The sequence below is a fragment of the Mus caroli genome, unplaced genomic scaffold, assembly GCF_978045245.1.
Source record: "Mus caroli unplaced genomic scaffold, Mus_caroli_1 scaffold_18, whole genome shotgun sequence".
Classification (NCBI taxonomy): Eukaryota; Metazoa; Chordata; class Mammalia; order Rodentia; family Muridae; genus Mus; species Mus caroli.
Window position 1 is genome coordinate 49170030 of NW_028227273.1, and position 12631 is coordinate 49182660.

The 12631-nt window shown below is 46.5% G+C and overlaps 1 protein-coding gene across 1 annotated transcript; it reads left to right on the plus strand.

The window, feature by feature from the left end:
* The first annotated feature begins 11306 nt into the window (after positions 1-11306).
* Positions 11307-11634, plus strand: Mymx (myomixer, myoblast fusion factor). Its single transcript, XM_021150134.2, has one exon. The coding sequence runs from the start codon at positions 11380-11382 to the stop codon at positions 11632-11634; it is 255 nt and encodes an 84-aa protein (XP_021005793.1). The 5' UTR covers positions 11307-11379.
* Positions 11635-12631: the final 997 nt, after the last annotated feature.

Here is a 12631-nt window from a genome sequence, read left to right on the forward strand (position 1 = left end):
TGAGTTCAGTTCCCCTGTCCTGCTGGCCTGCCGGAGACTTGTTTCCTCATATCCCTGGCATGGTGGATGGACTCTTGCCACTCTGAACCATGAGCTAAAATAAACTTTCTTCCCTAGGTAGCTTTTGGCCTTGGTATTTTATCGATGCAGTGATACCAGTAACTAATATGTGAACTTCTGGTTCTCCTGCTTCCGTGCTGGGAGAGCAGACGTGTGTGTCACCACACCCAGTTTACAGGGTGCTAGGGCAATGGTTCTCAACCTCCCTAACTTTAACACAGTTCCTCATAGTCTGGTAACCCCCCAACCATAAAATAATTTAGTAGGACTGTAAGTTTGCCACTGTTGTGGAAATATCTGATATGCAAGGTATCTGGTATGCAACCCGTGTGAGAATCATTTTACTCTCAGAGGGGTCGAGACCTACAGGTTGAGAACCGTTGTGCTAGGGGCTCGACCCCAAGGCTTTGAGCATGTGCCACATCAACAGAGCTGCAACCCAGTCCCCCCTAGATATAGTTTTAATTGCAGGTCTTCGTGGCCATGGAGTGCTCTGGAGCCCCTGGGTAGAGAAATACAGACCACCACAGGAGGAGGAGGAGGCTTGGTGCTCCCAAGTCTGGCCAGAACCCGTTAACTCTATTAAACTCTCACCAAGGCATCTTCATGTTGCCTGGACACTACCCATGACCTTGCTTGACCCTTGGTGTGTGCAGCCTCTTTCCCACTTGTTGCACCTTGTGTGTAACCGGCGTGTGACAAGCACACAGACACTCATTCTTTTTTTTTTTTTTTTTTGGTTTTTTGAAACAGGGTTTCTCTGTGTAGCCCTGGCTGTCCTGGCACTCACTTTGTAGATTAGGCTGGCCTCGAATTCAGAAATCCGCCTGCCTCTTCCTCCCAAGTGCTGGGATTAAAGGCGTGGGCCACCACGCCCAGCTCAGACGCTCATTCTTAATACCACGGCCTGATTAACTTAATGCTTGCATATGGAAGGCCGTGAGGGTTTCCAGAATGCCAAATATGGGCATTATTTTTTTTTAAATTGACCTTGAGGAAACAGAAGGTCCTCAAAGCAGCCTGCTCTTTCCTGCCCTCCCCCACCCTCATCCCCACCTCATTTCCTCGAGATTATGGGAAACCCAGGTCTGAAAGTACAAACCGGACCCTTTGTTAGTGGTGGTGTTAGGGTAAGTCTGAGGCCTGGGAGCCCTAACAGGCTGTCCTTAGTCACTGGTCTCCAAGAGGCCAAGTGTAAACATGATCGATTAACAATAAAAAGCTAAGTAAAGAAGGGTGTGTTCAATGTGTCCACATGTTGAAGGAGGGCAAAGAAACCCAGAGGACCAGTTAGCTCCCAAGTCCATGGTCATGGTTCCTGGCATGACTTTAAGTTTAAAACAGAAAGTGTTCTAGCTTGCTTTCTACTGCTATGATAAACACTATGACCAGAAACAATGTTTAGAGGAGTTTACATCATCTTACAGCTTCTAGTTTATCATGGAGGGAAATCAGGACAGGACCTGGAGGCAGAAATTGAAGCAGAGGCCATGGAGGAATATTGCCTAATGGCTCACTCTTTAGGTTGGACTCCAGCTACCTTTCTAGGATACTACTATTTATTATATATATATATATGAGTACTGTCCCTGTCTTCAGACACCCCAGAAGAGGGCATCAGATCCCATTACAGGTGGTTGTGAGCCACCATGTGGTTGCTGGGAATTGAACTCAGGACCTCTGGAAGAGTGACCAGTGCTCTTAACCTCTGAGCCATCTCTCCAGCCCACAGGCATTTTCTTAATTGAGGTTCTCTCTTCCCAGATATGTCTACATTTGTGACAAGTTATCAAAACCAAAGCCACACAGAAGGACAAGAGAATGCACACTTGAGCATCTCTGGCTAAGATCCACCCTAGACCTCTCATTGTCTGAGCTCCGTGCTGTCTTTCTGGTGATCTGAGGAGCTGTCAGAACTGTGTGGAATCTCTTGGGAGATGGGGCAGGGGTGCCTCTTGATAGCCTCAGTCTTTTGTCCCTCCTCGCCTGGTTGGGGGTCCGTTATCGCAATAGTTTGATAGTCAAAGGGAGGGTCTCTTTAGAAGATATTCTCTCCTACCAGGATGATTACACCACTGTGCGAGGCTCAGCCAGGAACTGGAAGAAACTGTTTTCTACCAGCATTTATTTTTTCCAATTTAATTTTTTCTTACTTATTCACTTTACATTCTGCTCACTGTTCCCCTCCTGGTCAGCCCCTCCCACAGTCCTTCCTCCATCCTCCCTCCCCCTTCTCCTCTGAGCTGGTGGAGGCCCTTGGGTAGCCCCTCACCCTGGTACTTCAAGTCTCTGTGAGGCTAGGAGCTTCTTTTCCCACTGAGGCCAGACAAACAGCCCAGCTAGTGGAACATATCCCACACACAAACAATAGCTTTTGGGATAACCCCGATTCCAGTTGTTCGGGACCCAATGAAGACCAAGCTGCACATCTGCTACATATATGCAGGGAGGCCTGGGTCCAGCCCGTACAGGTTCTTTGGTTGTTGGTTCAGTTCCTGAGAGCCTCAAGGGTCCAGATTAGTCGGCTCTGCTGGTCTTCCTATGGAGTTTCTATCCCCTTCAGGGCCCCACAATCCTTTCTCCTATTCTTCCATAAGAGTCCCCAAGCTCCATCCACTGTTTGGCTGTGGTGTCTCTGTCTGTCTGAGTCAGCTGCTGGGCGGAGCCTCTCAGAGGACAACATGCTCCTGGCAACAAGCATAACAGACTATCGTTAATAGTGTCAGGGACTGGTGCTTGCCCGTGGATGGGTCTTAAGGCAGTGTTCTTACCAGCAACGAAAATGCTAGAGGCAGGCTAAGGGGATCCAGTAGGGAAGGTTATTACAGAACAGATGAGAAGGGGGTGCACAGAGAAGTTAAGCCTAGGATGGGGTGGAGAGAGACAGAGGATGAAGATTAAACACATTCCTCGAACACAGTCACTGTCTTTCCTTGCCCCACCCCCCTGCTTGATTTCCTCATTGTTGCCAGACACAATAGCCTGTTTCCTCTCTGGGTCTCCCCAGCCCAGGGACTTGGAGCTACTCCATGGTTGCTCGAGACAGGAATTGGGAAGGAATATATATATATATATATATATATATATATATATATATATATATATTTATACATATAAGGAATATACATATATATGTATATATATAAGGAATATACATATATATGTATATATATATATGAACCCAGCTGTGAAAGCTGAGGCTGGAAAAGGCGAAGTGTGACTTACTGTGTTGTGTACGTGGTCGTGTGGGCGGGGACAGTGTCACAGCATTCATAGGTATTAAGCTTCAGGGCTCTTTGTAGTTTGGGGGTTCCCAGAGGGAGTTTTCCAAGCCTGCTCTTTGTCCGAGTTGACCTGTTACGATTATTAACTGGCACGGCAAAAATGAAGATATTCTAATAAAACACTCGTGTCTCTCAATTTAACAAACTTCTAAAGCAATGGAGACTACAGAAATGAAAGATTTCCCAGCAGCCTGTAAGCCGCCATGTCTAACTTGGATCTTTTTAATTGTCCCGCCCTTTTTTTTTTTTTTTCTTTTTCTTTTTGCCAGTGTCACCCAAACCAGGAGCTTCTCTCCGGAAGCCCTGCAAGCCGAGGCTGGAGGGACCTGATCGCAAATCTGGAGAGATAAGAAAACACACTGCATTGACCTCCTCGGTGCCACGTGGTTCCCAAAGCGTGACCAGAAACAATTTGGGAAACAAGCTTTGAGCCCAGCATTGAGGATCTTCTCAACTAGTCGAGCCCCCTAAACTTAGAAACTCGCTCATCGTGAACTACAGTTTTGTTTTGTTTTGTTTTTTCCTAGACAGGGTTTCTCTGTGTGGCTCTGGCTGTCCTGGAACTCGCTCTGTAGACCAGGCTGACTTGGAATTCACAGAGTTCACCTGTCTCTGCCTCATGACTCCTGGGATAAAAGACTAGCCCCACAACCACCAGGTTTACCCCAGTTTGTTGTTGTTGTTTGTTGTTATTGTTGCTGTTTATTTATTTATTTATTTATTTATTTATTTTGAGACAGGGTTTCTCTGTATAGCCCTGGCTGTCCTGGAACTCACTCTGTAGACCAGGCTGGCCTCAAACTCAGAAATCCGCCTGCCTCTGCCTCCCAAGTGCTGGGATTAAAGGTGTATACCACCATGCCCGGCTGTTTTTATTTTTTATAGGTTGGTGATGTTAATGTTTGAGAACCTTTTAAATTTTTTATTTTTATTTTATTACCCAGGCTGGTCTTGAACTCATGAAATTACCACATGACACCAGCAGCCCTTAAGCCTGATCCTCTGCCTTCAACTCTGGAATGCTGAGATTACAGCCATGCATTGCTACACTTGGTTCTAGCTTTCCTTTCCATAGCCAGAAATGCTTTATCTTGGATTATGGCATAATCTCCAGACCCAGCTTCAGGAATGTGAAACTTTAAAAAAAATTATTATTTTATAAACGTATATATGTACACTGTGTATCTTAATCATAAATATCTCTAACAATTCTCCCTTACTCTCCCAGACACCCCTCAACAATCCTCTTCCATCTTTTTTTTTTGTTTTTGTTTTTTTGTTTTTTTGCGTCATCTCTTGAGTTTGGATAGTGCTGCCTGCTGCAATGTTGACTGATCTCATCAGCTCGAACTGTGCAGGTCTTGTGCAATTGGTGAGTTTAGTTCAAAGCCATGTCGCGAGAGAAGACAGCATTGCACAACGCTCCTTCTCATCCTTTCCACCTCCTGCTCCGTGTGATGTTCTCTGAGTTCCAGGGAATAAATAGGGAGTTCCAGAGTAAATAGCTGATGAGTTAGGAGTCTCTGCTTTGGGCTAGAGAGATGGCTCAGGGGTTAAGAGCACTGGATGATCTTCCAGAGGTCATGAGTTCGATTCCCAGTAACCATCTGTAATGGGATTCGATGCCCTCTCTTCACATTAAATAAATAAATAAAGAGTCTCTGCTTTAACTGTTGTCCATTGAAGAAAGAAAGGTTCAGGTTGGAGAGGTGGCTCAGCAGTTAAGAGCAGTGGCTCTTCCTAGAGGTCCTGAGTTCAATTCCCAGCAGCCACATGGTGGCTTACAACTATCTGTAATGGGATCCGATGCCATCTTCTGGTGTGTCTGAAGACAGGGTACTCGTCTATGTGTATAAACACAAATATTTATAAGGTGGTTTGACAGTTGTAAGTTTCCCACGAAGGCCTATGACCTTCAGAGCTGTCCTACGACCTTCAGAGCTGTGGGCATTTGACCAAGTTTTCAGTACCAAGCATGAGTTTGCTCTGTTGGAAACTCAATCCTCAAATCCAAGGAGAAAGTGGTTGGTTGTTCCTGTAACATTCATACCAGTATTGCACCAATAGGCATACTCTGCCTGTCAGGCTAATATGCAGAGGGAGGGTCATCTCTGAATATGACTATATTACTTTCCTCCTGCAGCAGCCTGCAACGTCTTCCATTGCCGGGAAAGCTAACCAGCAAGGATAAACGGGAATGTGACGCTTTTAGGGGAAAATTTAATTGGGACTCCGGAGGCCAGATTCTGCTACTTCAAAACTTACCTCTTTGTCAGGGTGATTATTTCAACTGGCTATTTTGAGAAACTGTAGACACAGAAGTCTCTCTGTAAAGCTGCCCTTTTGTGAAGGAAAGGAAACGTTCACTTGTAAAGTCTCCTGTACCAGGAAGACAGCTATTCTAAAGTAACTTTTACCACAAAGGTTTCTTTCTTTTCTTGCAATGAGAGCAGTCCAGTGCAAGGTCGCAGCCCAACTCAGGAGACTTTTATCTACATAACAAGACGATCTATTCTCCATAACTTTTTTTGTGTCTCTCAGCCTCGCCTGGTTTGTCTCTGTTACCCCCAGGGAGCCTCATGCGGCTATTCTCAACTTGGAGTTACAGATGGTTATGAGCCATCGTGTGGTCTCAGGATGGTATACAGACATTAATGCTTGCTAACAACCTCACTTTTTTTTTTTAAACTCACATTAGTCCTTATAAAATTAAAATCTGTGTCACTTATTAATGTGTTTTTTGGGACAATTCAATTCATATACTGGTCAAACAACTGAGAAAGGACAGTGGACACAGCAATATTTTTTTCCTCCATGCAAAGCCTTAGACAGAATTTATTATTTTCTGAGACAACAGTTAAGAAACAGTAAGGAGGCCATTTGTGCCTGGAGAGTAAGGGAGGCAAAAAAAAGAGGCTAGGGGCTGGAGAGATGGCTCAGTGGTTCAGAGCCCTTAACTGTTCTTCCAGAGGAACCAGATTGGATTCCCAGCATCCACACGATGGTTCATAGCCGTCTGCAATTTCAGTTCCAGACTAATGCCCCCTTCTCACTTTGGCAAGTGCTGCATGAATGTAGTACATAAATATACATGCAGGGTTTGCTGATGAGATGGCTCAGCGGTTAAGAACACTGACTGTTCTTCTGAAGGTCCTGAGTTCAAATCCCAGCAACCACAGGGTGGCTCACAACCATCCATAATGAGATCTGACGCCTTCTTCTGGTGTGTCTGAGGACAGCTATAGTGTACTTACATATAATAATAATAAATAAATACATCTTAATATATATATATATACATACATGCAGATGAAATGCTCATATACATAAATTAAGAAGAAAGACACGGGGAGAGATGGCTCAGCAGTTAAGGGCACTGTCTGCTCTTCCAGAGAACCTGGGGCTCGTTCCCAGCACCCATGTGGTGGCTCACAGTTGTCCGTAAAATTCCAGTCCCAAGGGATCTGATGCCTTTTTATGGCCACTGTGGACATTCCTGTGGGTTACAAACACACTTGTAGACAAAACACCATATACATAAAATAATCATAACACTTTTTTTTTCCGAGACAGGGTTTCTCTGTGTAGCCCTGGCTGTCCTGGAACTCACTCTGTAGACCAGGCTGGCCTCGAACTCAGAAATTCGCCTGCCTCTGCCTCCCAAGTGCTGGGATTAAAGGCATGTGCCACCACGCCCAGCTTTAACACATATTTTAAGATGTTTTATATGTATAGCTGTTTGTTTACATGTATGTATGTGCACCCTGCACATATTTGGCGCCCATGAAAAACAGCGGGGAGCATCAGATTCCTTGATACAGCAGTTACAGATGATTGTGAATTATCATGTGTGTAGTGGGAACTGAACCCAGGTCCTCTGCAAGGGCATCCAGTGCTCTTAATCCGCCTAGCCCCCATAAGACATTTTTTTAAAGCAAAAGAAATTATGAGCATACTTTAAAAGTACATCAGATATTTATTAAAAAGGAATTAGAAGCTAAATCAGGAAGCCCAAGGAGGTTACATTACCCAGGGCCTTTGCAGGTGAGAAGGAGACCCTTTGTGTGTGTGTGTGTGTGTGTGTGTGTGTGTGTGTGTGTGTTTGTTTTTATGTTTTGGGCTGGGATCTGGGGGTAAAATCTGGGGTCTCAAACCTTGTAGGTTAGAGGCCTGTTCCTGAGCTACACATCCTGAAACTGTAGCCTTAACTGTTAGTTAAGTTGTTAAGATATGAGATTGGGGTGAGGAGTGGGCTGGAGAGATGGCTCAGTGGCTAAGAGCACTGGCTGCTCTTCCAGAGGTCTTGAGTTCAATTCCCAGCAACCACATGGTGGCTCACAACCATCTGTAATGGAATCTGAAGCCCTCTTCTGGTGTGCTTGAAGATAGCAGTAGTATACTTACATATATCAAATCAATCAATCAATCAATCAATTAATCAATCGGTATGTAAATAAATAAATATGAGACGGATAGTAGGAAGAGGAGGAGGGCAGATTCCAATTCATGTTTTCTAAAGGCTGTTCTAGGCATAAACAATAAAGAGGAACATGAGTCTGATGGCCTCCAGGAGCTCCTACATAGAGTAGTCCCAATAGCTCAGGGACGATGGCAGGCTAGATAAGCTGGTCAACAGCTAGGGTTCCTTGTCTGAAGGCATTAGAGGGGTTCTCTTAATGCTCTAGGCCCTAGAATCTAGGGACTTTCACTCTGGGAAAGGCAGTTCTTTGGCTTTGACATAGAAAAGAATTGTAGCCAGGCAGTGGTGGCGCATGCCTTGAATCCCAGCACTTGGGAGGCAGAGGCAGGAGGATTTCTGAGTCTAAGGCCAGCCTGGTCTACAGAGTGAGTTCCAGGACAGCCACCATGGCTACACAGAGAAACCCTGTCTTGGGGAAAAAAAAAAAAGATTTATATATTTACTTTATTTATATGAGTACACTGTCGCTGTCTTCAGACACACCAGAAGAGGGCATCAGATCCCATTATAGATGGTTGTGAGCCACCATGTGATTGCTGGGAATTGAACTCAGGACCTCTGGAAGAGCAGTCAGTGCTCTTAACCACTGAGCCATCTCTCTCCAGCTCCGTGATTTATTTTTTAAAGCTGGGTGTGTGGGGGCACATGCTTTTAGTCCCAGCATTTGGAAGGCTGGGGGCGGGAGGGGCGGGGGAGGGTGTGTGGATCCTTGTGGGATCTACACAGTAAGTTCCAGAACAGCTAGGGCTATATAGAATCATAGGTTTCTGTCTCAGATAATAAGTCTCTTGGCTGATATAATAAACCAAATTGAGCCAAATTTAAAAAGTATAAAAGCAGGTTTATTGGAGACAGCTCTCAAGTGGGTTTACGTCTCAGAGAATCAGAGGAGGCCAGAGAAATCTCCATGCAGACAGGGGTAAAGAGGCAGACACACAGACAGACAACATTGAGAGTACTAGGAGCGAGCTCTGGGCTGGCTGGGGACCCTCTTATCTGCAGCACCCACCTCGAGCACCTCTTGGAGGCAGATGATGATGTAAGCAGCTGCCAGGTCCCTGAGAACAGACCAGTAGCATCACCTGATACTAACATAGGTTTGTTTTTTTTCTCTTTGCAAATTGTATATGTGTGTCTGGGAGTACAGAGCCGGTGCAGGCCAGAAAGATGTTGGATCCCCGGAAGATGGAGGTACAGTGGTTGTGAGACGCCTGACATGGGCACTAGGAACCGTAGTCAGGAACTTCTGGATGTGAGGTTTCACTCTGGAGCCGTCCCACCATCCCCGAAAATTCCAACTGAAAGAAAAGCCATGTAGATTTACTGATGAGCAACACAGCACCAGGAAGCAAGGAATCTAGGAAAATATCCAAATCACTGGAAATATGCAAATTCCAGTTACAGAAGACTGGAAAACCTAGGGAAGGGTCAGCTCTGGGGTGCGGCCTGGCCGTTTATCCAGCATGATCCTGAGGGAGGTATCCTGATTCTTTACCTCAGGCCCCTCATCTTTTAAATAGCTGTCACTGTCGCTTCCCTGCAAGGTGAAGGTGAGAAATTGAGCAAGACCAAGAACTCAAGACTCACCTGTTTTTGCTAGGCATCCACACAGCGGGCGCGGCAGGCCCATGGTGCATGGGGGAGGGGAGTGAGGGGGGTGGGTAGGTTAGGTGGGACAAGCTTGTGGCTACTGAACCACATCTAAGCAAGTGAGAGAAGCATGCTCCCTGTAGATCTACATTCTTGCCTCTCCATGTTTCCATTTTTAATCTTTAATCTTTTCTTCCATCAGAGTCTTTGATACTGATGGGGACAGCTAATGACAGATAAGAAGGAACTATATTCCTACAGCTTTGAAGTTTGCAAAAAACACTTCATGGATACTCTATCAGTTCTCTAGAAGAACAGAACGGATGAAATGAGTAGATCAAAATTAAATAATTTAATTAAACCTACTAGGAGCTAGAGGGAAGGCCAATCCAGCAGAGATCTGAGCATCTGCCTTGGCCACACCCTTTTGATATGGAGAGTCTCCTGTGACAATTAAGGCAATCAGGGCAGTTCTGCAGGAGAGGCTCCCTATGTAGATGATTTTAATTTGTGGCAAGTTGAAATTGAAACCAACCATAATAGCCACCATCTGCACTGGACCCAGCCTGGAATTACAGCTGTTTTCTGAGGCAGGGGTGGGGATGTGGGAGTGTGGGGGATGAGATGATGAAAATCTTAAAGCAAAACACACTGTGTGGCAGAGGCAGAAGGATGTCTGTGAGTTCCAGGTCAGCCAGCGCTACACAGATAAACCCTGTACAAACAAACAAACAAGCAAACACTCCAAAAACCAAATAAAAAACCTAGGCCATACATCCAACCAGATATAGCTGGATATGTATACAAATATATGTGTATGTGTGTACAAATATATGCATACAAATATATGTATATACATGTATATACACATATGTACATGTGTATGTATATATACTTAAAATACATACATAGAAAACATGTGTATGTATATATGTATATATTATACATATATACATATATCCTTTAGAGTGAGGCAGGGAAATGACTGGAGAAGGTCTTGAACTGTATGCTCTTCTGTCCTTGAGTAGGCCTTGATGTATATCCAGCCCTATGTAACTGTGCTCAGTTAAAACAGAAACTGTGCCTCCCATCCTGTACCCTAAAAGGGCCCAGCAAAGACTCCTCAAGTCCTGGCTGGCTTGGCCACTGGGGTGATATAGGTAAGCTGAACACAGCTTAGCTTCATCTGAGGTCACACACACACACACACACACACACACACACACACACACACACACACACGCTGTCCTCTTCTCTGATTCCTCCACTACCAAAGGTAACACCTGAGGTGACTGGATCCCAGAAGAGTCCACATGCTTCAGGTCACAGGGCTAGAAAGTACAGCTCAACGCTGAGGTCTGCCACCATCCCACCCCACCCCACCCCATGGGGAATTCCTGCACATGGCCCCTCTTGTCTTCTCCTCCTAAGATGGCAAGAGGGAGCAGCTGGACAGAATATACCAGGTGCCAGAACACAGCTGTTCCCTCCTTGTCCGCCCCCCTCCACACCCAAGCAAGCTGAGCTGGGTGGAGGCTGAGGGGGGGGTGGGGCTCCCTTGTGATGTCCAGGGGTGCTGAATCCACCGCAGGCAAAAGCATCCTGAAATTGATTCTGAGCAGTTCTGACTGGTGAGAGCTGCCACTGACCGGTTAGAGCTGGTGAGCAGGAGGGCAAGGAGTTCAGGCTTCAGGTCAGAGTATGCAAAGGGAGGGAGGGATTAAAGGAAGTGGGTTCTGGAAAAGGCCCTAGCCTCAGTTCCCACCACCTTCCAGCCCTGGGCTCCCTTCCCATCTGTGCTAACAGTGAGTGAACTCCTTAGCCAGCTTTCATCCCAGAAGAAAGCTGCACTGTAAAACAGTTGAAAGGGAGGACTCCACACCTCCCACCGTGCTTTGCCAGGTGAGGTGGGTGCCTGAGATACAGTCTAGAACCCGGATTCCCTTTGCAGGTCCAGGTCCTGCCATGCCCGTTCCACTGCTCCCGATGGTGCTTCGATCGTTGCTGTCCCGCCTGCTGCTGCCTGTTGCCCGCCTGGCCCGGCAGCACCTCCTGCCCTTGCTGCGCCGGCTGGCCCGCCGACTGAGCTCCCAAGACATGAGAGAGGCTCTGCTGAGCTGTCTGCTCTTTGTCCTCAGCCAGCAACAGCCACCGGATTCTGGAGAGGCCTCCAGAGTGGACCGATCCCAGAGGAAGGAGAGATTGGGCCCCCAGAAGTGAGGCCATGGGTCCTGGAAACAGCAACGCCCATCAAAGTGCTTTTGGAGCCGGTTAGTCCAGGCGTCGGTCCGCACGCACGCACGGGCACGGACCGCAGACTGCCCAGTGGGTGAAGACAGTCCGGGCTGAGTGCAAGAGGGCTCTGACCTGAACAGTTCCCACTCCCCTAGCTCCTAGCAGGCTACAGATTGTGTTGATTGCCCCTTCCTCTCTGCAGCTTCCTCTGCCTTATCTCTGGCCTCCAGGGTGGGCCTGCAAATGCAGGTATCAAGGTCAGTTAAGAGATGATGTTTCACTTAGACGCCAGACAATTTAGCTAAGAGGTGGTATTTAAATCCAAACTGTCCTGTCTACCTTAAAATTATAAGACCTTGCTTCCCGTTAAAGACTGAATACTTTCAAAGCTTGGTACGCAGCAGGTAGTCAATAAACGAGGACAGTGTGTTGTTGTTATTGGTGGTGGTGCCTGTTGGTTTTTGAGACTGTTTTATGTATACCAGTCTGGCCTCAGACTCCTGAAATGATCTTGAACTAATTTCTGTCCTCTAAGACTTTACTTCCAAGGCACTGGCATTACAGACATACACCACATCCAAGCCTAGTTTGGGATTGAACCCAGAACTGTATGCACACTAGGCAAGCGCTCTCTCTACCGGTTGAGCTAATTCCAGGCTCTGTGTTGGATGACTGAGGTGTCTCAGAAAATCTCACCACCCCTACTCTCGCCTACCTCCGGGTTGGTTATCTGTGGGAAGCTGGAGAAGGGGCAGAGGTGAAGGCACTGACTGGTAAGACTTCCTTCGGATAACTTGTTCCATCTGTCTGTCCCTCGGTCCTCACAAGCTACAAGTTTGGAATTGCGTAACTTCATTTAGAATGTCCTACTGAGGCCCGCCCAGCAATGGCTTAGATCTCTGTTGCAGGAAGGCTAGCTGGCTGACAGAGCAGGAAAATGGATCCCCGGTGTGCTTTGGAGACATCTCAGCTAGATAGTGGG

Bases quoted from the DNA above. Each gene is read 5' to 3' on its own strand.
- Mymx (XM_021150134.2), top strand. From the start codon at position 11,380: ATGCCCGTTCCACTGCTCCCGATGGTGCTTCGATCGTTGCTGTCCCGC.